Genomic DNA, 26087 nt, shown 5'->3' on the forward strand with positions numbered 1-26087 from the left:
AGTACTCAGTTCTCGCTTTGAGTGGTGCAAGTCTCGTTTTCACTGAAAATGTGTTGCTATGAACAACAGGAGGCTAGAATACGTGAACTTTTAGAATAAGATTAAAGTTGGGAAGAAGATTTCGATGAGTCAGATCCAGAAGAAAGCTACAATTGTCAGGAGTTTATCCAAGACAGTGATACAGAGGCTGATAGTGAAGAAGATAATGACGGACAGAATGATAATGATTCAGTTCACCATGAAGGAGGGAAACGTTAGAGATAAACAGACTAAGTGGGAGAAAGATCCCCCTTCAAGGAGCATTAGGACGCGTCAACAAAACATAGTATTACATCTCCCTGGTGTCAAGGTCCGTGCTAATAGTGCTAAGTCAGTGTTTGAGTGCTTTTCCCTATTCGCGGATGTTGCAATGATCAGAAATATTATTAATTGCACAAACATTTACATAGATACTAATGCCGGAAATTATTCAAGAGATCGCGATGCTAACCATACCGATGAATCTGAAATAAAGTGTGTGATTGGTATTCTGACACTAGCAGGTGTTTATCGCTGTGGACATCAAGTAAGACGACAAAGGTCCGAGAACGAGCTCCGAAACAATCACAGTGCACAGTATGCCCTAGAAACAAAGATGTAAAGACTAACTCGTATTGTGATTGCTGTTGTAGAGTGATGTGTCTGAAACGTATAAGAAATGTGTGTGAAAAATGTTACCAAGATTCAGGTGAACCACAAAGTGATACAGACTAAGTTTCTGACCTTGTGTTATGATGTTTTCTTATATGTCTTTACTTCAATGTGATAACAGAAACATTGAGTTTAAATCAAAAATATTCTTGCATTGATTTGTTTTGTACTGAAATGCAGAAATTGAGTAATAATTTCAATATTTTCGTATGCTGAGATTTTTTTAGATGAATAATATGCATTTTATGACTTTCATATATTAGTCTCATTTGTAAATCTATATTACACATAATAAAATATATTTTTGGAAGAAAACGTCTTTATGTAGGTTGTAATGTGAAATGATAGTTGGGGTGTGCGACTACTAACGTTTCAAATGAGTGAGCGACTCCGTGAGGGTTAATTTGACGCCTGTAGGTGACCAGCAGGTCGTGATGAGGATGAAATGATGATGAAGACAACACATACACCCAGCCCCCGTACCAGCGAAATTAACCAATAATGGTTAAAATTCCCAACCCTACTGGGAATCGAACCTGGGACCCCAGTGACCAAAGGCCAGCATGCTAACCATTTAGCCATGGAGCCAGATAATATGACAAATGATGGGTCCATACTCTACTGTCGGAAAGCCTGAAGATGGTTTTCTTAATTTCTCATTTTCACACAGACAAACGCTGGACTGTAGCTTATTAAGGTTACAGCTGCTTCCTTCACAATCCTAGCCATTTGTAAAATCTGTAGTGTCAGCATGATATTAAAATCTCACAAAAGAAATATTTCAAATTGATATTTGAAGCAGAAATTGTTTCCTACCACTCCCTTTATCCAACTCCCTTTTAAGTACAGTAAATGATCAGTGGCCACCATTTCTGTCCATTCTTCCATCTGTCTGATATCTCTCAGCACATCAACAACTGTTTTCTCAACTCCTCTTTTCTTTTTCCTGTATCCACCTTCTCCTTGGCTTTCCACTTGGTCACCTTCTGTTTGAGCATTGTTCTTGGAATTTTTGCTTCTTCCATCTTTCTGAAATGACGACACAATTTCAGCCTTGTTGTCTCTGTTCTATTTTGTAGTTTCTCAGCTTCCAAGTTGTCCCTTATCTCCATGTTCTCTACACAACTACAGATAACAATTTTTCATTAAATACTTGAAAATGTGTTCCAAAACTTCTTATTCTCTTCTTCATATTCAATTTATTTATGAAAGAACTCAAGAGTAAAGCTTACTTTAAGGTGCTGTATACATGCAAACACATGTGATAAGGTTGGCACAAATTCAAAAAATGTGAGAAATCAGCAAGATACAATAAAGTTTAAGATAATGATCAACAGTGGTGGCTGGTTGTATCTGAAACTCAGTGTTGCACCAACATTTTCAGTGTAACATTTTTATAGCTTACAGAAATAATAAGAAACTTTTTTTTTTTTTTTTGCTAGTTGCTTTACGTTGCACCAACACAGATAGGTCTTATGGCGATGATGGGACAGGAAAGGGCTAGGAGTGGGAAGGAAGCGGCCGTGGCCTTAATTAAGGTACAGCCCCAGCATTTGCCTGGTGTGAAAATGGGAAACCACAGAAAACCATTTTCAGGGCTGCCGACAGTGGGGTTCGAACCTACTATCTCCCGAATACTGGATACTGGCCGCACTTAAGCGACTGCAACTATCGAGCTCGGTAAGAAAGAAACTATTATCGTTAAGTAATGCACTACATTCCTACTAAAACTGTAAAATATCTGGCAATTACAACCCAGGAAATAAGAGGCTAATTATGTTACTCTCATTATTATTATTATTATTATTATTATTATTATTATTATTATTATTATTATTATTATTATTTACTCTAATTATGTTACTCTTAATAATAATGTTATTAGCTTTACGCCCCACTAACGACCTTTTACTGTTTTCGGAGACACCGAGGTGCTGGAGTTCTTTTACGTGACAGTAAATCTACTGACACGAGGCTGACGTATTTGAGCACCTTCAAATACCACCGGACTGAGCCAGGATCGAGTCTGGCCCCGTGGTGTAGGGGGTAATGCGTCCGCCTGTCACCCGGAGGACCCGGGTTCGATTTCCGACTGGGTCAGGGGTTTTTAATTGTAAATGATTAATATCCCTGGCCTGGGGGCTGGGTGTTTGTGTCATCCTTAATGTTCCTTTCCTCACATTCAACACTCTACACTTCTTCCATTCCAACTACATGCAGGTTCATTTCACATGGTGCAAGTAGGGGCAAAAGATCTCTATAGGTCGACGCCCCAAACAAATAGCATTTTTTTAAAAGAGCCAGGATCGAACCAGCCACGTTGGGGTCAGAAGGCCAGCACCTCAACTTTCTGTGCCACTCAGCCTGGCACAGTTACTTTTGCCTCACTTGAATTGAAAATTTGCTGTACTGTTTTTCATTGAAGCAAGATGTTGGTAATGTTGTGGGTGGTCTGGTATGGCGTGGGAAAGAAATTACCCAGCAAGTTGGCCGTGCAGTTAGGGTTGCGTAGCTGTGAGCTTGTATTCGGGGTATAGTGGCTTCGAACACCCTATCGGAAGCCCTGAAGATGGTTTCCCGTGGTTTTCCATTTTCACACCAGGCAAATGCTGTGGCTGTGCCTTAATTAAAGCCATGGACGCTTCCTTCCAACTCCTAGCCCTTCCCTATCCCAACGTCACCATAAGACCTATCTGTGTCAGTGCAACAAAAATTAAATTTTTAAATTAAAAAAATGGAAATGAATTACCTTCGCGGGAGGAGAGAAAGTAGGAATGAAGTAATCTCTGCAGAGTGACATAATCTAACGGGGACATTTGGAACTGTTTCTCAATAGGGGACTTGCTAGTCTCATGCAACTCCCTGAGACCGATATTGGCAAGCATGCTACCTGATGCTATGCAGGCTTAGGCTCGTCCCTGCTGAGGTACATTGCGCCGCGCTGTCCACTAGGGAGTTGCCATAGGAAAGCACACCCTCTGAGTTTGATTCAAAGCCAGCAGCTTTTGTTGGTCCATTATGAAGCATTAGTACAGTGAACGAGCGAAGAAGGTTGGTTTTAACACGTTTTCGAATACATGTTAGGTTTATTAAACTAAAACATTAGAAGAAAAGATGACAAATGAAGTGCAAAATTATTGGAAGTTGTACAACCCTGCAACAATACCACGCACCATCCCTGATGATCAATTATTTCTATGAATGTTGTGGTATAATGAAAATAAATCATGCTCATCATCTTCAGTTCATAATTACTTCATTCATGATGGACTACTATTCAATCAACCTGTCTTTTCAAGAAATAGTTTCTAATGCAATAATGTTACAGTAAAACCTTGTTTATACAGACTAATTGAAATTGAAAATGATCTTATTCTCCTTCTTCTGGACTTTTCTCAATCAACTGGGGTAGGTACTAGTGTGAATTAAGTGCCGACTCCAACTCTATGTGGAGGGACATGTTCACTATTGCGTATTTCTTTAGCAGTTATAGCATTCACCACTTCGGAAGTCCCTTGGCCTGGTGTGAGCCTTGGCAAATCACATGACCTTTATCCAATAACATTCAGTGTTAGTCTGTTGACCACTTTGTAAGGTGCTGGTTCAATTTTCAGTAATATGTCTCCTCTTTGTCAGTTTTAAATGAATTTTTTGTTGTTTGGAGTGCTGTGACATTATTGTTTATCAACTGTGAGATGGCAAAAGAAGGTAAAAGGAATGCAGTATTGCATAAACAAGTGCGAGAGGTAATTGATAAGATGCATAGCTGCTTCCTGCTTGAGAAGGAAGCTGGTGGGCCAGTGGACGATGTTGCCAAAGTTCAGGAGTGGGAAGAGAACTGTCAATAGGATTGTTCACTCATTTATTCAAATAAAACCTTGATACATGAATGTTAGGTGTCAAGATTGTCATGTTTCTTTATAACCTGGAGCTTTTGGTTGATTTTTCTTACTTATCCTTTTAAGGATTTTTTTGCCTCCCTATTTTGGAGATGCTTAGAGCCATCTAATCCTCTCCTTACTTATGAGTAACAGATGCTGTGATTAAAGGACCACATAAACCAGATAGCAAGCCAACACTTCGCTACTTGTGTTTAATATCAAAATGTAAAAACATTGAAGTATTAATATACACTTGCCACTAGACTTCAGATGGTCTCCAGATAATATGGACCATTGTTTTCATTTTTGAAATTTGTAGTAATTGTTTTTGAATTACCTGTTAGCTTTTCACTTTCTAGTTTAATTATTTCCTGACAGTCTGGAATAAACATAGGATGAAATATCATTTTCATCCAAGTTTATCCGTGCTTGGTTATTATTATTATTATTATTATTATTATTATTATTATTATTATTATTATTATTATTATTATTATTATTATTATTATTATTATTATTATTATTATTATTATTATTTCTCTCAGAAATAAGAAATCCCCAGGGCCAGACGGTATACCAGCTGAAGTACTGAAGATAACGGCAGAATTCTGTCCACAGTTGCTGTTGGAAATGTACAACAATTACCTCATGGGAGGTATCTTTAGCAACCGATGGAAAAAGGCACGATTAGTTTTGATCAGCAAAGGGAAGTCGGGGGGGTATAGACCTCTTTGTATGCTTGATACTGCAGGAAAAGGTTTAGAGAAGCTCCTACAGCCCAGATTACTCTCAGCAGATCAGCAAGCTGGGGTTTTGTCACCTCTTCAGCATGGCTTTCGGAGAGGACATTCGACAGTTGATGCAGTGCTAGAAGTAGTGAACACTGCCAAAAGAGCACAAACGGGCAATCATTATTCTCATAAAGTGGCGCTTCTTGTGACCCTGGATGTGAAGAATGCTTTTAACTCAGCAAGATGGACGGACATGTTGGAAGCACTTCAAGAAACATTCCAGCTTCCAGAGTATCTCATGAGAAGGATTTGAAGGATTGCTTACTGCTTTATAATACAGAGGGTGGGCAAAAGACTAAACAGATTACAGCTGGCGCAGCACAAGGATCCATTCTTGGCCCAGACCTCTGGAATTTTACTGATGATGGCTTATTGCGACTGGAGATGCCTGAAGATACAACACTTATAGGTTATGCTGATGATGTGGCTGTCTTGATAGTGACCCATGATCTGGAATTGGCGCAACTTAAACTGAATCAAGTGATGCAACGGGTAAAGGGATGGATGAACAACCACAGACTAACACTTGTTGATCACAAAATGGAAATTGTTCTTTTGACAAGAAAAAGAATTGAGACCATTGTGTCATTTCAAGCTTGAGAGATAGCCACTGAAACAAGAGTGTGAAATATTTAGGCATTACGCTGGATAACAAACTCACATTCTGGCATCATATCCGGAGGGTGACAGAAAGGGCAGCGAAATATATGACCGAACTTAGTCGACTAATGGGCAATATCAAAGGCCCGAGATCTAGCAGACGACGACTTCTGATGTCAACAGTCCAATCAGTACTTCTGTATGGCTCCGAGGTATGAGCTGAATCACTGAAGATAGGAAAGTATAGGAGAATGATGGCTGCTATACAACGAAGAGCAGAATTGCGAATATCATGCGCATATCGTACAGTATCCAAACCTGCAATCCTCACCATAGCTGGAGTAGCGCCTATTGATTTACTTGCTCTTGAACGACAGGAAATCTGGTGTACTCAAGGAGAACTCGGACAGAAACGCGCAAAGAAGTAAACCCATAGCCGCCGAATGGAGTGCTGGAAACAGAGACGAGAAAGTGATGATCCTTGAGGGAAATGGACAAAGCGAATAATACCATGTCTAAAGGATTGGATTGAACAGACTCATGGTGAGGTAAATTACTATATTACTCAGCTTCTAACAGGGCATGGATACTTCCGTAAATTTTTGCACAAACTGAACATAGCCAGCAGCCTAAAATGCATTTACTGTCATGATATAGATGACGTCCTACATACTTTCTTTGTGCGTGATCACTGGTTGACAGAAAGAAGTATTGTGGAAGCTGGACTCGAAGTATTGACGCCAGATAATATTGTGCTTGTGATGCTGAGAAATCAGGAATCTTGGGATAGGGTGACAGTATGTGGAAAGTATCTTGCGCCAGAAGAAGAGGGATCTGGATGCTTTTGAACATCAATGAAAGATGAAAGAAGGAAGAAGAAGTCTGAATGACTAAAAGCACGATACTACCCTGAAGTAATGCGAGAGCAGTTCCGGGGTAGAAACAAACATCATGGGAAAATGAGCATGTGGTTTTTAGTGAGTAAGAATCCTACACACTCGTGGAGTGCGAACTCTTCACAAGCGTCTCATGCAAGATTTTCCACAATCCCTCGCCAAAAAAAATTATTATTATTATTATTATTATTATTATTATTATTATTATTATTATTATTATTATTATTATTATTATTATTATTATTAAGGCACCAATTTGACATTTGCCTGAAGTAGGTTAGAAAAGGTCTGACACAGAATGAGCACTGAAGTTAACCATGGACTGAGTTCAAACCAGTCAGTCTTGCCTTCAAGAAAACTCGTGATGCTTATTGAACACGCATGCTTACTGCATTACCAGGCTTTGTGTTTGTCCTTATTTGTTAAAATTTTAAAACACCATAATCATGTCAAATTAGTCCGACTTGTTGGCTGAATGGTCAGCATACTGGCCTTCGGTTCAGAGGGTCCCGGGTTCGATTCCCGGCCTGGTTGGGGATTTTAACCTTCATTGGTTAATTCCAATAGCCCAGGGGCTGGGTGTTTGTACTGTTCCCAACATCCCTGCAACTCGCACACCACACATAACACTATCCTCCACCACAATAACACGCAGTTACCTATACATGGCAGATGCCACCCACCCTCATCGGAGGGTCTGCCTTAGAAGTGCTGCACTTGGCTAGAAATAGCCGCACAAAATTAATTAATGTCAAATTTAAGCATTTCAAGAGAATACTGAATACAAATAGAAACGTATCTCCAGTCGGCATGTGGCAAGGGATTTAGGGCCAGTAACATCCCAGTCAGAGAACGAGTAAGACAGACTCTGTCATCTCTTCTCCATTTGCATGACCAAGGACCTTCCCCTGTGGTGGCTGGAAAAGTAGTGTGATGTGTTGCACATGGGTGATGATGTTTTGTCATATTTGTGATGTAGATTTCAGTAATGTAGTTAAAAATACTTAAAATACACCACTACTATCACTGGCTACTCTTACACATATATTTTCACTCCACATTAATACAATAAGTTAACACTCGAAATCTATACTCAATAATTTAGAGTCGATACACGAAGCAGTATCAATATGGTACGACTGACCTCCAACAGGTCGCTACATCAACTACTGACTGTCTACACTCATATCTTACTCACTGAACTGAACACACATAAAATACACAATACAATGAACAAAACTCCAGCCGCCATGTCACCAGTAACACACTGACTACCAACAGATTAATCTATTGAACCATGACTGATTTGCCAACACAGTATCAACAACACAATTTCATAACAACTCACTCCACCTTCAACAAATCACTGCTGATCTGCCACAAAACAGCTGAGCTATGATAATATCACTAACTCTTACATCTCCGAACAACTCCCATATATATAAGTTTACTGGCTAGGATTCTATATAATTCTCCTTTATTACAACATAGTTTTAGAGACTCTATAATAACATCGGAAATCTTGGTAAGTGCCTGTTCTAGAATTGTCTTGAAACAAGTTTGCCACTACGGCACATAACGCAAAGATATCTACAAACATCCAGAATTTTATACATATCCATGGTACATGAAGATTCCAGAGCTCACAAACACACTGGGGGTTTTCCTGAGCAACTTGCAAAACACGGATGGTTAATTAGAAGTAATAATAATTTTGTGTGGCTATTTCTAGCGGGGTGCAGCCCTTGTAAGGCAGACCCTCCAATGAGGGTGGCTGGAATCTGCCATGTATAGGTAACTACGTGTTATTGGTGGAGGATAGTGTTATGTGTGGTGTGTAAGTTGCAGGTATGTGGGACAACACAACATCCAGTTCCTGGGCCAAGGGAATTAACCATTTAAGGTTAAAATATCCGACCCATCTGGGAATCAAACCCGGGACTCTCTGGACCAAAGGCCAGCACGCTAACTGGAGCACCTAAAGGTTATCTACAGGTGGAAGATGCCCAAATAATGGGTGAAACATGTACCTGACCTGATAAGTCTACATAAATTCACGTAGGTTCAAACCACATTAAACGTGGAAAGTATTGAATAGGTGGTTTTATTAAATTATCCTTGAGATTCTATGCCCATAGGGCTTACCGAGTTTTGTTCTTTGCGTCAAGGGGCTTAAATTGAGCTTTGTCCTGTCCTTGTATGACAAATTTGATATCTCGCCTATATTAGCCTATTATATTTATATCTCTCCCTCATGCCACCCCCCATCGAATTGTTTTGAAAATAAAATACAGCCCATGTCCCCCAGGGATAATGAATATTTACATTAGTAAAAGAATTTTTAGGATCGGTCCAGTAGTTCCTGAGATTAGCCACTACATACAAACAAACTTTACCTCGTTATACAGTATATTATTATAATATAGATGAAAGTAAATGTACTTACGCAGGATGGGCTGTTGGGTTCCTGGACATTGCAGTGTGATGCTCTTTATTAGGTTATAAAATTAAATGTACTTCTGCAAGATGGGCTGTTGGGTTCTTTGACATCGCAATGAACACATCTCTCTGCTGAAAGAAATTCTACGGAAGATTTGCATAATTTCTACTTCCTTACAATGTTGGGTGGGAAACTTTAAGTAAGAGAAGGGAGAAAACTAGACTTATAGGATTATATAGAGCCTATACAGGAGAAGAAGCATGGGGAGATATCCGTGAGAGGCTTCAGTTGGAAAATAATTATATTGGCAGGACTGACCACAAATATAAAATTAGAAGGAATTTTAGCAGAAGCGATTGGGGTAAATTTTCATTCATTGGGAAGGGTGTGAAGGAGTGGAACAGTTTACCAGGGGTAGTGTTTGATCCTTTTCCAAAATCTGTACAGATATTCAAGAAGAGAATAAACAGCAACAGAGAAAATAAATGAAGTGTTAGAGGGCATTCCACCAGTGCAGGTTATTGTAAATTAAAAAATGTGTGTGAATAAATTAATTCCATACTCTATTTGAAGATTTCCCTTTCAGCCAGACCTGTAAGTGTCGTTTACTGCCATCTGTTGAGTTTTTTAATTACTGCATCCGCCAGTGATGTTCAATCTCTGATCATTTAATATATTAAATTCCACTCACGGGAAACTTGTTATAGGATTTAATATATTAATTCCACCCTCTAAGAGTTAAGGATGAAAATCATAAAATTTTAGGTGGAAGGCTCATCTCTAAAAATAATAGGCAATTTGATGTTTCTGGGGTGTATAGACCTGGCAAACATGGCGCTGACACCAATGTGGAATGACACAGAAAGGAACATTATTATAGCGCGTGACCTCAGTTTACCAAATTGTAACTGGGAAGGTAATGCAAATGACAGAAAGCATGATCAACAAATGTTAAATAAGTTAATTTGTCAAGCTGAATCAGAAATTGATAAAACCAGTTAGAGGGAAAAATATTTTAGATATGGTGCTGATAAAACAAGATGAGCTCTATATAGAGAAACTGAAATGATAGATGGTATAAGTGATCATGTTGTTGGTTTAAAATATATGCAATAGAAGGAAGAATGTAAAATTGGGACTATTAGGCAATACGAGAGGCATGGCTGAGCTTCTAAAAGGCAATTATTTATTAATTTAAGTACAGTATAATATGTAACAATTGAATAATAGCTCTGTTAATTAGTGAATGTCAAACAGCTGTGAAACATAGAATAGTCTTCTGTAAAAACTCGGTTGTGACCAGTCTCCCTCATATTACCTTTTATATAAAATTAAACTTACCAACTTCCACAAATAAGGACAACATTTTTTCCCAGTCTCCAACTAGTAAAAAGACTGGCAATACCATAGAATTTTTCCTTTCGGCCTGCAATTTTCTTTAAGATATCTTTTGTGTCTGGAGGTAATGAAGTTCCATTTATCTCAGCTATGTAGGATAGGACCTTTTGACACTGTTCTATTTTACCACAACTTGCCAGCCAACGTGGTGATTCAGGAAAATGTCTGTAACAAATTATCATCATTGAGGAAAACCAACTGAATGATCTTCAGCTCCAAACTTTGTATTTATAAAAACAATTTATCCAGCAAATGTCTGCAAAAAATTTAATTGTCATCATTGAGGAAAAAAGCTGAAGCTCGCTTATAGGATTCCAGCAACATATAGCAGATATTTTAGATTCAGAAGGTCAAATGGACTATATTGTGAATGACCTATCTAAGGTGTTTGATAGGGTAGATCATGGGAGACTACTGGCAAAAATGAATGCAATTAGACTAGACAAAATTAGAAAATAGAACTCAGAGAATTAGAGCAGGTGAAGTATTATCTGATCCTGTAATCATTAAGAGGGGAAGGCCTCAAGGCAGCATTTTTGGACATTTATGTGACCAGAAATTGATAGAACCAGTTAGAGGGAAAAATATTTTAGATATGGTGCTGATAAAACAAGATGAGCTCTATATAGAGAAAGTGAAACGATAGATGGTATAAGTGATCATGAACTCTTTGGTTTAAAATATATGCAATAGAAGGAAGAAAAGGATAAATCACAAAAAGCCAGTCTCAAAACTCGTGACGCATACTTGACTGAATATGATAGTTTCTCGCAGCTTGTAAAAGGCTAGCAGGGAGATAATGCAACTCTATTTGAAGATTTCCCTTTCAGCCAGACCTTGTTTATAGAATTGGGACCAGGGTATTGGAATAATAAATATAAATAATATGGGTAAAGAAGTTGAATCAGAGAAAAGGCTTTTTGCAGATGATGTTATTTTGTATAGAGTAATAAATAAGCTACAAGATTGTGAGCAACTGTAAAAAGACCTTGACAATGTGGTGAGATGGACAGCAGGTATAATGATAGTATGATGATAAATGGGATTGAAAGTCAGGTTGTGAGTTTCACTAATAGGAAAAGTCATCTAAGTTTTAATTACTGCATTGTTGGAGTGAAAGTTCCTTATGGGAATCACTGTAAGTACTTACTTGTTAATATAAGGAAAGATCTTCATTGGGGTAATCACACAAATGGAATTGTAAATATAGGATACAGATCTCTGCACATGGTTATGAAGATCTTTAGGGGTTGTAGTAAGGATGTAGAGGAGAGGGCAATTAAGTCTGTGGTAAAACCCCAAATAGAGTATGGTTCCACTGTTTGGGATCCTAAACAGGATTACTTGATTCAAGAACTGGAAAAAAATCCGAAGAAAAACATCTCGATTTGTTCTGGGTGATTTCCGACAAAATAGTAGTGTTACAAAAATGTTGCACAGTTTGGGCTGGGAAGACTTGGGAGAAAGAAAACAAGCTTCTTGACTAAGTGTTATGTTCTGCGGAGAGATGGCATGAAATGATGTCAGTAAACGAATAAGTATGAGTGGTGTTTTTTAAAGTAAGAACATAAAGTTGGAATTCAAGAGAAAAAATTGGGGCAAATATTTGTTTGTAGAATTGGGAGCATTGTATTGGAATAATTTACAAAGGGAGTTATTCAATAAATTTTCAGTTTCTTTGCAGTTATTTAAGAAAAGACACTGTAAACAACCAATAGGGAATCTGACACCTGGGCGATGCCGTAAATGCAGATCAATCATGATTGATTGATTGATTGATTGATTGATTGATTGATTTGAAATAGAATGGCCCTCAGTTCCAAATTTGTACTGTGTTTATAACAATTTATCTAATAAATGTAAATTTTAACCATTATTTAGTGTAAAAAATTCTTAAACACCAATACCTTACTAGAAAAGAAGGTTTGTATTTTAGTGAAGTCTAGACATATCAAATCCTTCCAGTGAATTCCATCTTTATCTAATCTGGCAATTTAATTCTTCCATCCAACAACACCAGAATGTATGCAGCCATTGATTACAATAGAAGTATGAACTAGATATGAAGTGATGACTGTGTTTTTATATTAGTATACTGGTATATTACATACAATTGGAACACTCATCGATTTTATAATAACAGACCGAGAATGGAGAAGATACGTCATGAATACGAAGATAATCCCCAGTGAAAGTATGGTAGGTGTGTATTAATTGTGGAATTAAAACAAGTAAAAATCCCTAAAATTGTACTGAAGAAGAAACCAAAGATAAGAATTTCCAAGATTGTATAAAAATGGTTCATGTTTGTGGGTTACTGTAGTCACGTCCTAGTTCATGAACAATGGCCAACGGCTGAGTGGCCTAGTAAATGGTCCTGAGAGTCGGGATACCAGTTGCTATGGAAACGGAGTGGGCATCTCGGACATATTCTGAGTCATGGCCCTCCTTGTGCTCAGGCGGCTAGGACTATACAATTCACCGGTGGTCCATAATCCGTTAGAGGAGAGATCCTCACTTGGACTATGTGCAAGTAGGGTAGCATCCTGCTCCATGAATTTGCCGAGCTCAGAACATTTTAAGCAAGCCTTGCACCTATGGGAGTAATGGAGTCCCACTCCCATTTGACAGGCGAGGGACTCCTTGGAAACAACTTGGCGAACGAAATGGAATTCGATGGGGAGCTATCAATATTAATGGGGCTTATGGAAGAAAGAAAGTAGAACTGGCTGAGTCAGCAAAGAGGATGCATCTGGATGTGCTAGGAGTAAGTGATATTCAGGTAAGGGGAGATAATGAGGAAGAGATAGGAGATTATAAAGTGTACTTGACGAGTGTTAGAAAGGGAAGGGCAGAGTCTGGGGTAGGGCTCTTTATCAGGAATACCATTGCACGCAACATAGTTTCTGTTAGGCACGTAAATGAGTGAATGATGTGGGTAGATTTGTCAGTTGGAGGAATTAGGACAAGAATTGTGTCCGTGTATTCACCATGTGAGGGTGCAGATGAGGGTGAAGTTAACAAGTTTTATGAAGCATTGAGTGACATCGTGGTCAAGGTCAACAGCAAGGATGGAATAGTGCTAATGGGTGATTTCAATGCGAGAGTTGGGAATAGAACTGAAGGATACGAAAGGGTGATTGGTAAATGTGGGGAAGATATGGAAGCTAATGGGAATGGGAAGTGTTTGCTGGACTTCTGTGCTAGTATGGGTTTAGCTGTTATGAATACATTCTTCAAGCATAAGGCTATTCACCACTACACATGGGAGGCTAGGGGTACCAGATCCATAATAAACTATATCTTAACAGACTTTGAATTCAGGAAATCTCTTAGGAATTTACGGGTTTTTCACGGGTTTTTCACGGATTTTTCAATGATACAGACCACTATCTGATCTGTAGTGAACTAAGTATCACTAGGCCTAGGGTAAAGAAAGTGAAATCTGTCTGCAAACGAATAAGGGTAGAAAATCTCCAGGACTAGGAAATTAGACAGAAGTACATGGATATGATTAGTGAGAAGTTTTAAACAGTAGACAGTAAGCAGGTTCAAGATATAGAAAGTGAATGGGTGGCATACAGGGATACTGTAGTAGAAACAGCAAGGGAATGCCTAGGAACAACTGTGTGTAAAGATGGGAAAAGGCAAACATCTTGGTGGAATGATGAAGTGAGAGCAGCCTGTAAACGTAAAATGAAGGCTTATCAGAAATGGCTCCAAACAAGGGCTGAGGCAGACAGGGATTTGTACGTAGATGAAAGAAACAGAGCGAAACAAATAATTGTTGAATCCAAAAAGAAGTCATGGGAAGATTTTGGTAATAACCTGGAAAGGCTAGGTCAAGCAGCAGGGAAACCTTTCTGGACAGTAATAAAGAATCTTAGGAAGGGAGGGAAAAAGGAAATGAACAGTGTTTTGAGTAATTCAGGTGAACTCATAATAGATCCCAGGGAATCACTGGAGAGGTGGAGGGAATATTTTGAACATCATCTTAATGTAAAAGGAAATCATCCTGGTGGTGTTGCAAACAGCCAAGCTCATGGGGAGGAGGAAACTTTTGGTGAAATTATGCTTGAGGAAGTGGAAAGGATGGTAAATAAACTCCATTGTCATAATGCAGCAGGAATAGATGAAATTAGACCTGAAATGGTGAAGTATAGTGGGAAGGCAGGGATGAAATTGCTTCATAGAGTAGTAAAATTAGCGTGGAGTGTTGGTAAGGTACCTTCAGATTGGACAAAAGCAGTAATTGCACCTATCTATAAGCAAGGGAACAGGAAGGATTGCAACAACTATCGAGGTATCTCATTGATTAGTATACCAGGCAAAGTATTCACTGGCATCCTGGAAGGGAGGGTACGATCAGTCGTTGAGAGGAAGTTGGATGAAAACCAGTGTGGTTTCAGACCACAGAGAGGCTGTCAGGATCAGATTTTCAGTATGCGCCAGGTAATTGAAAAATGCTACGAGAGGAATAGGCAGTTGTGTTTATGTTTCATAGATCTAGAGAAAGCATATGACAGGGTACTGAGAAAAGATGTTTACTATACTGGGGGACTATGGAATTAAAGGTAGATTATTAAAATCAATCAAAGGCATTTATGTTGACAATTGGGATTCAGTGAGAATTGATGGTAGAATGAGTTCTTGGTTCAGGGTACTTACAGGGGTTAGACAAGGCTGTAATCCTTCACCTTTGCTGTTCATAGTTTACATGGATCATCTGCTGAAAGGTATAAAATGGCAGGGAGGGATTCAGTTAGGTGGAAATGTAGTAAGCAGTTTCGCCTATGCTGATGACTTGGTCTTAATGGCAGACTGTGCCGAAAGCCTGCAGTCTAATATCTTGGAACTCGAAAATAGTTGCAATGAGTATGGTATGAAAATTAGCCTCTCGAAGACTAAATTGATGTCAGTAGGTAAGAAATTCAACAGAATTGAATGTCAGATTGGTGATACAAAGCTAGAACAGGTTGATAATTTTAAGTATTTAGGTTGTGTGTTCTCCCAGGATGGTAATATAGTAAGTGAGATTGAATCAAGGTGTAGTAAAGCTAATGCAGTGAGCTTGCAGTTGCGATCAGCAGTATTCTGTAAGAAGGAAGTCAGCTCCCAGACGAAACTATCTTTACATCGGTCTGTTTTCAGACCAATTTTGCTTTACGGGAGTGAAAGCTGGGTGGACTCAGTATATCTTATTCATAAGTTAGAAGTAACAGACATGAAAGTAGCAAGAATGATTGCTGGTACAAACAGGTGGGAACAATGGCAGGAGGGTACTTGGAATGAGGAGATAAAGGCTAATTTAGGAATGAACTCGATGGATGAAACTGTATGCATAAATCGGCTTCGGTGGTGGGGTCGTGTGAGGCGAATAGAGGAGGATAGGTTACCTAGGAGAATAATGGACTCTGCTATGGAGGGTAAGAGAAGTAGAGGGAGACCAAGACGACGATGGTTAGACTCGGTTTCTAACGATTTATAGATAAGAGGTATAGAACTAAATGAGGCCACAACACTAGATGCAAATCGACAATTGTGGCGACGTTTATTAAATTCTCAGGGGCTTGTAGACTGAACGCTGAAAGGCATAACAGTCTATAATGATAATGTATGTATGTATGTATGTATGTATAAAAAGGAAGTTGCCTAACATGGAAATACGAAGTGGAGAAGAAGAATGGGACAAATTTAAGACAGACATTTGTGGAAGCAGCAATTGAGGTATGCGAGAAAACAAAAGCAAAGGTTAAAGGAAAGGAGACACAGTGGTGGACAGACAAAAGTTAAAAAAAGAAACAAAAGAAAGGAACAAAGTGAAAAACGAAATGGATAAGGAAAAGCAAAAAATATATCAGAGATGAGAATACGATAGAAAGGTTACATGTGGAATACAAAAGATTGAAACTACAAGTAAAGAGGAGTTTCAAGGAAGAAAATGAGAAATGTTGGGGAGAGTTTACGAACAAAATTGAACAAGAGAGTTGAGGGAATCAGAAACTAATTTACAGAGTAATAAATTTGAAAAGAATAAATCAAGAAAAAATCAGGCATTAGAGAGAGAAGATGGATCCATTATACATGACGAAAAGGGTCTTCAGAAGGTGATGGCAAAGTATTTTGAAAAACTTTATAATGAAGACTGTTCGGAGGAAGAAGGAGATAAGAAAATGGAAATAATAGGTGGAGAAAGAGAAGAGAACCCAATAACATGGTTGGAACTTGAAAGAGCAGTGAAAGCAATGATCATAGGTAAAGCAAGTGGAAAAGACGAATTCAATACTGATATGATTAAGGCAGTAGGAAGCATTGGACTACAGTGGCTATACAGAGCCCTCAATGCCATATGGAAGGATGAAAGGATACCTGAAGATTAGCAACAAGGAAACAATGTATCACTGTTCAAAAAAGGAAATAGGTAGAAATGTGAAAATTATAGAGGTATAACCCTGTTATCACATGGGCTAAAAATAATGGAGAAAGTCACAGACAAAAGACTGATGGATATAATAGGAACACAGTTAGAGGAAGAACAATATAGCTTTAGACTGAATAGATCAACAATAGACGTGATATTTACAATGCGAACAATAATGGAAAAACATCTGTAAAGGAACAAGGTAACCATCTTCGTATTTTTGGATTTGGAAAAAGCTTATGATACAGTTAAGAGAAAACATGCCTGTATGGGAATGCCTACTGAAAAGGAATGGACCAAAATCATTAATTAATAAGACAAAAATGTTGTATCATGAGAGTAAAAGCAGTATACAAGTGGGGAGTGGTGACTGAAACATTTTATACAAAAAAAGGTCTCAAGCAAGGAAGTGCACTGTCGCCATTATTGTTTATTATATTGATAGATGAAATCATAAAATGTGTAAAACAGAGTATCAGTAGTGATATGCTTTGGTATTTGCAGATATTGTGGTGATTTGGGGAAAGGAAGAAAAGGAAGTACAAAGGAAACTGGACATTTGGAATGAAAATCTGAAGGAGTTTGGAATGGTATAATTAGTAAAAAGAAAACTGTAGTCATGCACTGTGGAAAAGAGAAAAAGACAAGCCAAGTGAACATAGACAGAGAATGGTTAGAGAATGTAGAACAGTTTACATACCTGGATAGCATTATTAATGGAAGTAATGAAATCAACCCTGAAATTAATAACAGACTAAGTAAAGGTACAACATTTTATCATCAAGTCAGAGAGCTTTTATGGGATGACAAAGTACCCAAGAGAACAAAATTAACATTATATAAACAGTATTTCATACCAATTGTAACATATGGATTAGAAATGCTGGTAACTAATAAGAGACAAGGTAGTAAGATCCAAGCAGTAGAAATGAAATTTTTAAGATCTTTCTTTAAAAAAACAAGAAGGGATAGAATTCAAAATATTAAAATCAGAGAAGAGCTAAATATAGAACCGTTGGTACAGAACATACAGAAAGCAAGACTGAGATGGTTCGGACATGTAAAAAGAATGAGAAAGGAACGGGTAGCAAGAAGGGAATTGGAAAGAGAAGTTAAGGGATAGAGACCAGTTGGAAAACCGAGAAGAAGGTGGATAGATCAGATCTGGAAGGACATTAGAAGGAGAGAAAGGAGTGGAGGAGGTTTGTTAACCACACCCAGGTGACTGGAGTGGGACATTGATGATGATGATGATGATGATGATGATGATGATGATGGCATAAAAAAGGATTACAGAAAAATTATTTAATTAAAGTTGGACTATAATGAACTTTAATGAACGTAGGTTTTCATGGCTCATTGTATTAACATAAAGAAATAAATGAACTGGATTAAAGCCACTATATATATATATATATTTATTTAATAATAAAGCCAAGCTTTCAGCCAAATTGCATTGGCCTTCATCAAGGCATGTGAAATTTTGCCTCCGACAGTGAGCAAAGAAATTCTCCCAAGGAACATGGAAGTCATGCCCGTACTATCCACGGCCTACCCCACTAACTGGACTCAAGGATCATTGTGCTGTGCTGTGGTGGTTGGGAGGGAAGTTACTGATCAGTAACTTCCGGTAATTGCCGGTATTCAAACTTGGCGTTTCAGCAGGGTCCAAATTAACAAGAGGGAATGGAGGAAGACTTCCCCTCTCGTCAAAGAAGTCAGCTAAGAATCAAACAGTTTCCCAGCCTAGTTCCCTTGAAATAAAGAAACAAAGACAGCAAGGAGAGAAAAAAGTAATATGTTTGTTTAATTTCAATCAATTTATATTTTTAAACTAGTGGAGATATGGTCTTTAAATTTTAAAATGCAAAGTATGAATTGCTTTTATTTTTAAATTGAACCACCAAGAGGAATTTATTTGGAGAAAATATATTTCTAGCTATCAATAGAATATTATGGAAGCACGTCATTAGTCACAGAGATTTAGGCTACAAACTGAATGGTATTACGGTACAAAAAATTATATGATGAAAGTATGTTTGTAACATACACTTTTTAGCAGTGGCATGGAGCGAACATGTTCATTACCCCAGCTGCAAAAAATTAAACAGTTGCAGTTCCACCACATTACCCTTTCCAAACTGGTATTCATGGCACCATTATAACAGAAGCTACACCAGATTTTAAGCAATGTGCTTACAGTTTCACCTGGTGAGACTTTGTAATTGTATCGCCATGCTTTCCACAGAAATATAATGAGAATTACTTTTTGTTCTTTAACTTAAAAAACCTAACCTAAACTGACTGAAAAAAAAGAGCAGGTGTTTTACCATAGCCAAAGTTTTACAATTTCACTCGCTTACTGCTTGTAGGTAGGCTTAGAGTGGTGGCAGACATAGGAAAATATACTTAATGATGAATAACACTGTTATGTTCATGAAGAATGCCACAGAACTTGCAGAAATTTCACTTACAATCCACAAAGGGCATTACAAAATTTCATAATCCCTACCACCATTACAGGTAAACCCTCACGTATACAACAAGATACAAAATTCTCGTACTTAGCACTTGGCTCTGTGTTCACACTGGGTAACCTAAATATTTTTCTTCATGTGCTGAAAAACATCCTCTGCACGTACAATTAATGAATAGGTCCCAAAAACTTTATACATGCTGAAATCCAAAAATAAAATAAATATAATACAATTGATTTCATAAATTAACTCTATGTTTCATTAGCAAGGCGATATACAAGTGGCTATAGTGTTAACATATAGACCTTTTTTCTTGTACCCCCTTTGGTGTGGCACTAGACACTTTGAGTGTTAACTATTACAACTAATTTGTGTCATGACCGTACTTTACCCTAGCTAGCTGATCTGTCACCAGTGCTGTGAATCTCCAGGTAAGTCCACAGCCAACACCCCGCCTCACTAGGACAAGGTGACAAGCGGCATATGTCAACTCTAAAACTTGAATTCCGCTAGGGTAGCTCTCTTTCACTCCTGCAAGGAAACCCAGCTCACTGGAGAGAGCTGGACTGCTGTAGAGTGAGCGGATCGTCGAAACAGCTGTACTTATCTTGACTTAATTGTTTGCAGGTTTTTACAACTTAATTAAGAACATTCTAAGGAATAATATGAAAATGTAAATGCAAAATTATTTGGCCCAGTAGCACTGGGGTGGATGGGGTTCAGTACACACCACTGCTTTTTGGATATGGACTCTGGACAAATCTTAGAAATGCTTTGATCGCAGATTGAAATTGAACATATTCACATGTGTAATACCAAATGTAAATGAGTATCTTGCAGTATTCTTTTTACAAGGGTTGAATATTTTGGTCCAATCAATCAATCAATCAATCAATCAATCAATCAATCAATCAATCAATCAATCAATCAATCAATCAATCAATCAATCAATCAATCAATCAATCAATCAATCAATCAATCAATCAATCAATCAATCAATCAATCAATCAATCAATCAATCGATTGATCGATCAATCAATCAATCAAACAATCAATCAATCAATATTATTAACAGGTGCTATACCCACAGAATCAAGACACATTCCAAGTAGGGAGCTAAATATAAGATTTAGAGTATAGAGGTGGCAAAATCATTAAATAGATTATCCTCCAGTTAATCTTTCTTCAGCTGCTATTGATATCATATTTATTAAAGCTGAATTATTATTATTATTATTATTATTATTATTATTATTATTATTATTATTATTATTATTATTATTATTATTATTATTAAATAAAGGCAGAAAATAAGCTATAAATCAAACTGGTAGAAAAAAATGAATTACCTAACTAAAGACATAAAATACAGCTTGATTATAGGGCTGAATTAGTTCTTTAGAAAGATTTTTGTAAACTTCCACAATTACTCAGTACCTAATCTATGATATTTGACTACAACTTACTTCCTGACAAAGAGGAAAAGACCTGCTGGCAGAGTGGTAACAAGCATGAAGATGACCCAGTTGCCACTAGCCCAAGCCGTTAGAGGCATGATACAGATACCAAGCGTCCAACCTAGACACTGCAACATAGCTAGGTAGGCTTGTTTGTCATGTGCAGACACCTCTATACCTGGAAAAAAAAAGTTTATTAATAAATTCCAAAACTTACTCTTTGATAATACAATACAAATTTGGAATGTTTTTTCCATATTATTTTACAACGTAAAATATACGTACAGTAAATTGCAATTATATGTATTCTGCATTCATTCTCAACATTTGTACATAAATTTTAAACTGTCTTCAAACTTAGCACAAATAAGACTTTAACTACCATTGTTGTCAATACTGTACATAGGACGGCCTTGTTTTGAGTGAAAATTCACCAATGTATTCACTAGTGTAACATTTTTAAATTAATTTTGATATTTTGTTAATGATAAGATCTTGTAAATGTTTTTTAATGTATTCACTCAGTTAACATATTTTTATAATTTCCAACCAGATGTCTGGTAGAATTTTAAGGTATTTGATATGACTGATGATGCCCCACAGAAGGGGTGAAACATGTCTCAACGATTTTTAACGATGTTTAACTAATATCTTAACATCTTGTACTGTATTGAATAGGTTGAGTTAAAATAAATTTCTTATATTATTATAAATTACCCATTCAAATATCGAAACTCAATCGAACCCATAAATATGGGAGGTACGAGAAAAATTTTTAAGACCGAACATGTAGAACAATAAAAGGGACGTCTGAGGGTGCAAACCGTTTGTTGGTATGATGTACCGTTTAGGAGCATTAAATCTCAAAATGAAGGTTTGCACTTACGAACGTGCCCATGCTTATCTGCCATCTATCTAAATATAATTGTAATGACCGTCTGCCTGTACATTGACTATTTTGGCAAAATTTCCGTACAGTTATCTGCTTCAGGTGTAATAATGACCATCTGCAAATTTCTTAGCTTTGGTGTCTGTCTGTTTGATTGTATGAGTTCTTATAACTTGAAAACTACTGAATATAATTTTACCAAACTTGATATTTAGAACCCACCTGTCCTTGAGTAGGTTTTAGGGCCAATATTATTTCTGAATACCTAAATTTACTGGGGATTTATTCAAAACAGAAACCATGATTTTGCACTCCAAAATTAATGGAAATCTACAATCCTTAATTTATTCGAAACAGAAACCATGATTTTGTACTCCAAAATTAATGGAAATCTCCAATCCTTAATGGAAATCCATTTCTAAAACATTTTTTCTCATGTGAATTTTTCTATAGGAGGTTTAATAAGTGAGATATCATGAATGGTCGGTTTTGCAGCTTAAGTCCAGCGGACATAGCCCAAAAGGTGTTGTACGTGGAGCAGATTCCTTATCTATATATATAAATAAAATTGTAACGACTGTATGTGTCTGTACATTGACTATTTTAGTGAAATTTTCATACAGCTACCCATTTGAGGGGTAGTAATGACCATCTGCATATTTTTGGTAAGTCCTAATTTTTACTCCCCTCAACCAAAATTCAGATTGCGGCATAATTTTCCAGGCGAGCAAGAAAATTGAAATTTGGCAAAATTATATGTTTTAGACTGTAATGAACGGATCGTTAAATTTTTCACTTTTTATCCCCGAAGAATATCGAAATATGGAGTCAATTTTAATGATGGTGCAGGCCTTCGTTTCGAGGTATTTTGTGGGATAAATGGGAAGTCCTTTCACATAATGGATGGCACAATCTTCGTTCAATTTGGAGTGATCTTCAACCTTGGTCTTATTACTTTTTGTCGTATCTGTATACTTTATACGTTAGGTTTGTCTATATTTCTCGATTTTAAGTAAATTTGGACATTTAACATGCATAATTCATACTTTCAATCACTTACAGGAAAGACAGAATCATCAAACTCTACACGAACATTGGCCCACTCAGTACCCATATGTGAGCCAAATGCTATGTCACATAATTATCCAAAAAGTAATGTAAGATAATCTTACACAAATTTCAACGTATTCAATGTTTCTAACTCAATCTGACCCATGAATAGATGAGATACGAGAAAATATCATAGGATCTGCCATTTAGGCCTCTGGTACAATCCTTTGTCAATAAGACATACCATTTAGCAGCAGTTAATCTGTAAATGAAGGTCTGCCAATAATTTAAACATGCATATACTTTCGTATGTCGATCTATATATATTCATTGATGTCAATTTGTAGTGATCGAGAAAGGGTGTGTCTGCTATTGTAATCAGTACTCCCCACACCGACTTTGACTTGTGGTAGCAATGGGGTCCTTCTCCAACTCCTGTGTAACTGGCATTAGTAAGGAGGGCCTATCATTATAATGAATAATTCACTTCTCGATTTGACTTGCAGAAGGCAAGAGAGCATGCAGTTTTGTTCAAAACTCCCCTACCCGATTGTGATTGGCTGTAGCTAAGGGTGCCCACCATCATAAACAAATGTACCCATCTAAAATGTGACTAGCATTAGGCATAGTGGCCTGCTATTTTAATGGATACTCACCAATTCAGTGTGACTGGCAATAAGCTGGCTGGCAGAAGGAAAACGGGCCTGCTATTATAATGACAACTGCACAACTCAATTTTGACTGGTAGTAGGGAAGCTTCCTGCTATTATAATAAAATCTCCTGAAGTGAAATCTGTCTGGAAGTAGGAAAGGGGGCCTGCCGTTTTAACGAAAACTCCCCAAATCGATTGTGACCGCGCAGTAGGCAATAGGGCCTGCAATTATATTGTAAACTTCCCAAATTGATTGTGAATGGCAGTAGACAAGTGAGCCTGCCGTTATCATCACAACTCCGCAACCCACACTTTACATTGGAAACAACGTATGGGGACCTCCCTATGCTATTTCTCGGATAACGCTAAGAGACATGCAGTTTTAAAACAATCTTATTTACTGCACGCACAGTATTTACTTCGATATCCGTATACAATGTAGAATACCGTAGCGAAGCATAACTTGATTTTATGATTACTCAAATTTGGCTGAACTTAGAGACCTATCAATGTCTTGTGATTCACCAGCAGGTAATTCCGGAGAAATTAAAACAAAAAAGAAGCAAATCAGTCCAGTAGAACGGACGGACAGATTTGCCAAAGCTGCTTTTAGTTAAACTCTTTTAATATAATATAATATAATATAATATAATATAATATAATATAATATAATATAATATAATATAATATAATATAATATAATATAATATAATATAAAGGCACATGCCTGTTTTTACATACCTCAAAAATTGGGTTAAATTGTATTTACCATTTTCCATTGATCATAATCACTTTTTTTTTTTTTTTTTTTACATTTCCCCACGTCTCTCATATCAACCATATGGTGGTATTACCTAACAGTCCTACTTTTACTCTCTTCCTTTCTATCATATTTATTTTTAACTATGACAAAAACAGTTTCATGATCATGATTTAGCCAATGGTAGTAATAGATTGCTTTGTGTATAATTTTGTTGCACCTATTCAGTTCCCAAATTTTCCAAGTATTGGTTGTGTTTCTCCTCATAGTCTCAGTAATCTGTCCATCTCTGAGCCAGAAGTCTGTTCTTTACTTTCCTCCCTGCCAGATACTGGTCCAGATGGCCTCTATCGTGCAAGGTCTGCTCTTAATTCTGGTTCTCAGTTGGACTTGTGCTACATTGATATTACAAAGGCTTTTGACATCATAGACCACGCACTTCTTTCCCACAAATATTCAAAACGCTTTAACATCCATGGTAGCTTCCTAACACTCTTACAGAGCTTCCTCAATACCAGAACTCAATTTTTGAGTTCTTGATGGGTTATGTTTGACTCTTGTTATTGTACATTCTGGCATCCCAAGGACAGTATCCTTGGTCCCGTTCTTTTTGTCCTATTTATTGACAATCTCATTAATACTATATCCTCCTTTCCTTGCAAAATTCTACTATTTGCAGATGATTATAAAATATTCAAACAAATTTATTCCATATCAGACATAAACTCCTTACAGAATGAGCTTAACTCTTTCTCTGAATTTTACCATACTCTACATGGTATCTTAAGCTTAATGCTGTCAAGTATACCTCTATCTCATTTACACTTCATAAATAAATTCCCTATTCCTAGTAAATACTCCCACCTGGGTAACCCATTTCCAACTCTTACAGGACAGTAAATTGTTTGACAGTAAATTCTTATTTTGTCCCCTACATACAAAAGATAACCTCACAAGCAATGTCACTTCTCGGTTTGCTGTATAGATTTTCTGACATCACCAATATCCATGCCCTCAGAGCCTACTATGTATCTTGCATCCTATCAATTATTGAATTTGCATCTCCCATTTGGTCTACTTCTTCACCCACTAGTCTTAATCACATTGACTGTGTGTAGTCATTCTTCTGTGGCATTGTTAGAGGCAGAGTATCTGATTGTCAAAACTTGAACATCAATCGTATATTGGATAAATTAAAATTTTGCCCATTACCTACTCACAGGAAAGTAGCTGACCTTAGATTCCTATATAATGCTGTTAACGGTTTATTTCATTCTCCTGAACCTCTATCCTTCTTTTCCCTACATGTCCCAACTCTCAAAACCAGGATAAATCCATCCCTTCATATTCTGTATCCTGCCTCTCTCTTATCCAAAATCCAACCCTCTTAAATTCTTTATCTTCTGACAGGAACTTGGATGTTTTTTCTTTGTATGCCTCCTTTACTCAAATCTTCCTTAACTTAATGTAGCTCCTTTCTTTTGCTCCCATTATTGTCCCCTCTATTGTACTTAATGTAATATTTCTTTTATTTATTACTGTACTATACCATTGGTTATGTGTCATATCTGTATTCATCTTACTGTGCCTAGCTATAAGTTATTCTCTTCATTTTACTTTCAATCATTAATTTTCCTCATTTTTCATTTGGCATTATTTTTATAGTTAATTGTTGTTTACCTAC

The 26087-nt window shown here is 37.2% G+C and overlaps 1 protein-coding gene across 1 annotated transcript in view; it reads right to left on the reverse strand.

Moving 5' to 3' along the window:
• Positions 1-26087, reverse strand: part of LOC136886553 (organic cation/carnitine transporter 2) — a 99535-nt gene that overhangs the window by 21881 nt on the left and 51567 nt on the right. Inside the window, exons 6-7 of the mRNA XM_067159367.2 lie at positions 21061-21229; positions 10640-10861 (exon numbers count right to left, since the gene is read on the reverse strand). Coding sequence (XP_067015468.2) covers positions 10640-10861; positions 21061-21229 — 391 coding nt within the window. The remainder of the gene's footprint in view (positions 1-10639; positions 10862-21060; positions 21230-26087) is intronic.

This window comes from Anabrus simplex, chromosome 1 (assembly GCF_040414725.1).
Source record: "Anabrus simplex isolate iqAnaSimp1 chromosome 1, ASM4041472v1, whole genome shotgun sequence".
Lineage (NCBI taxonomy): Eukaryota > Metazoa > Arthropoda > Insecta > Orthoptera > Tettigoniidae > Anabrus > Anabrus simplex.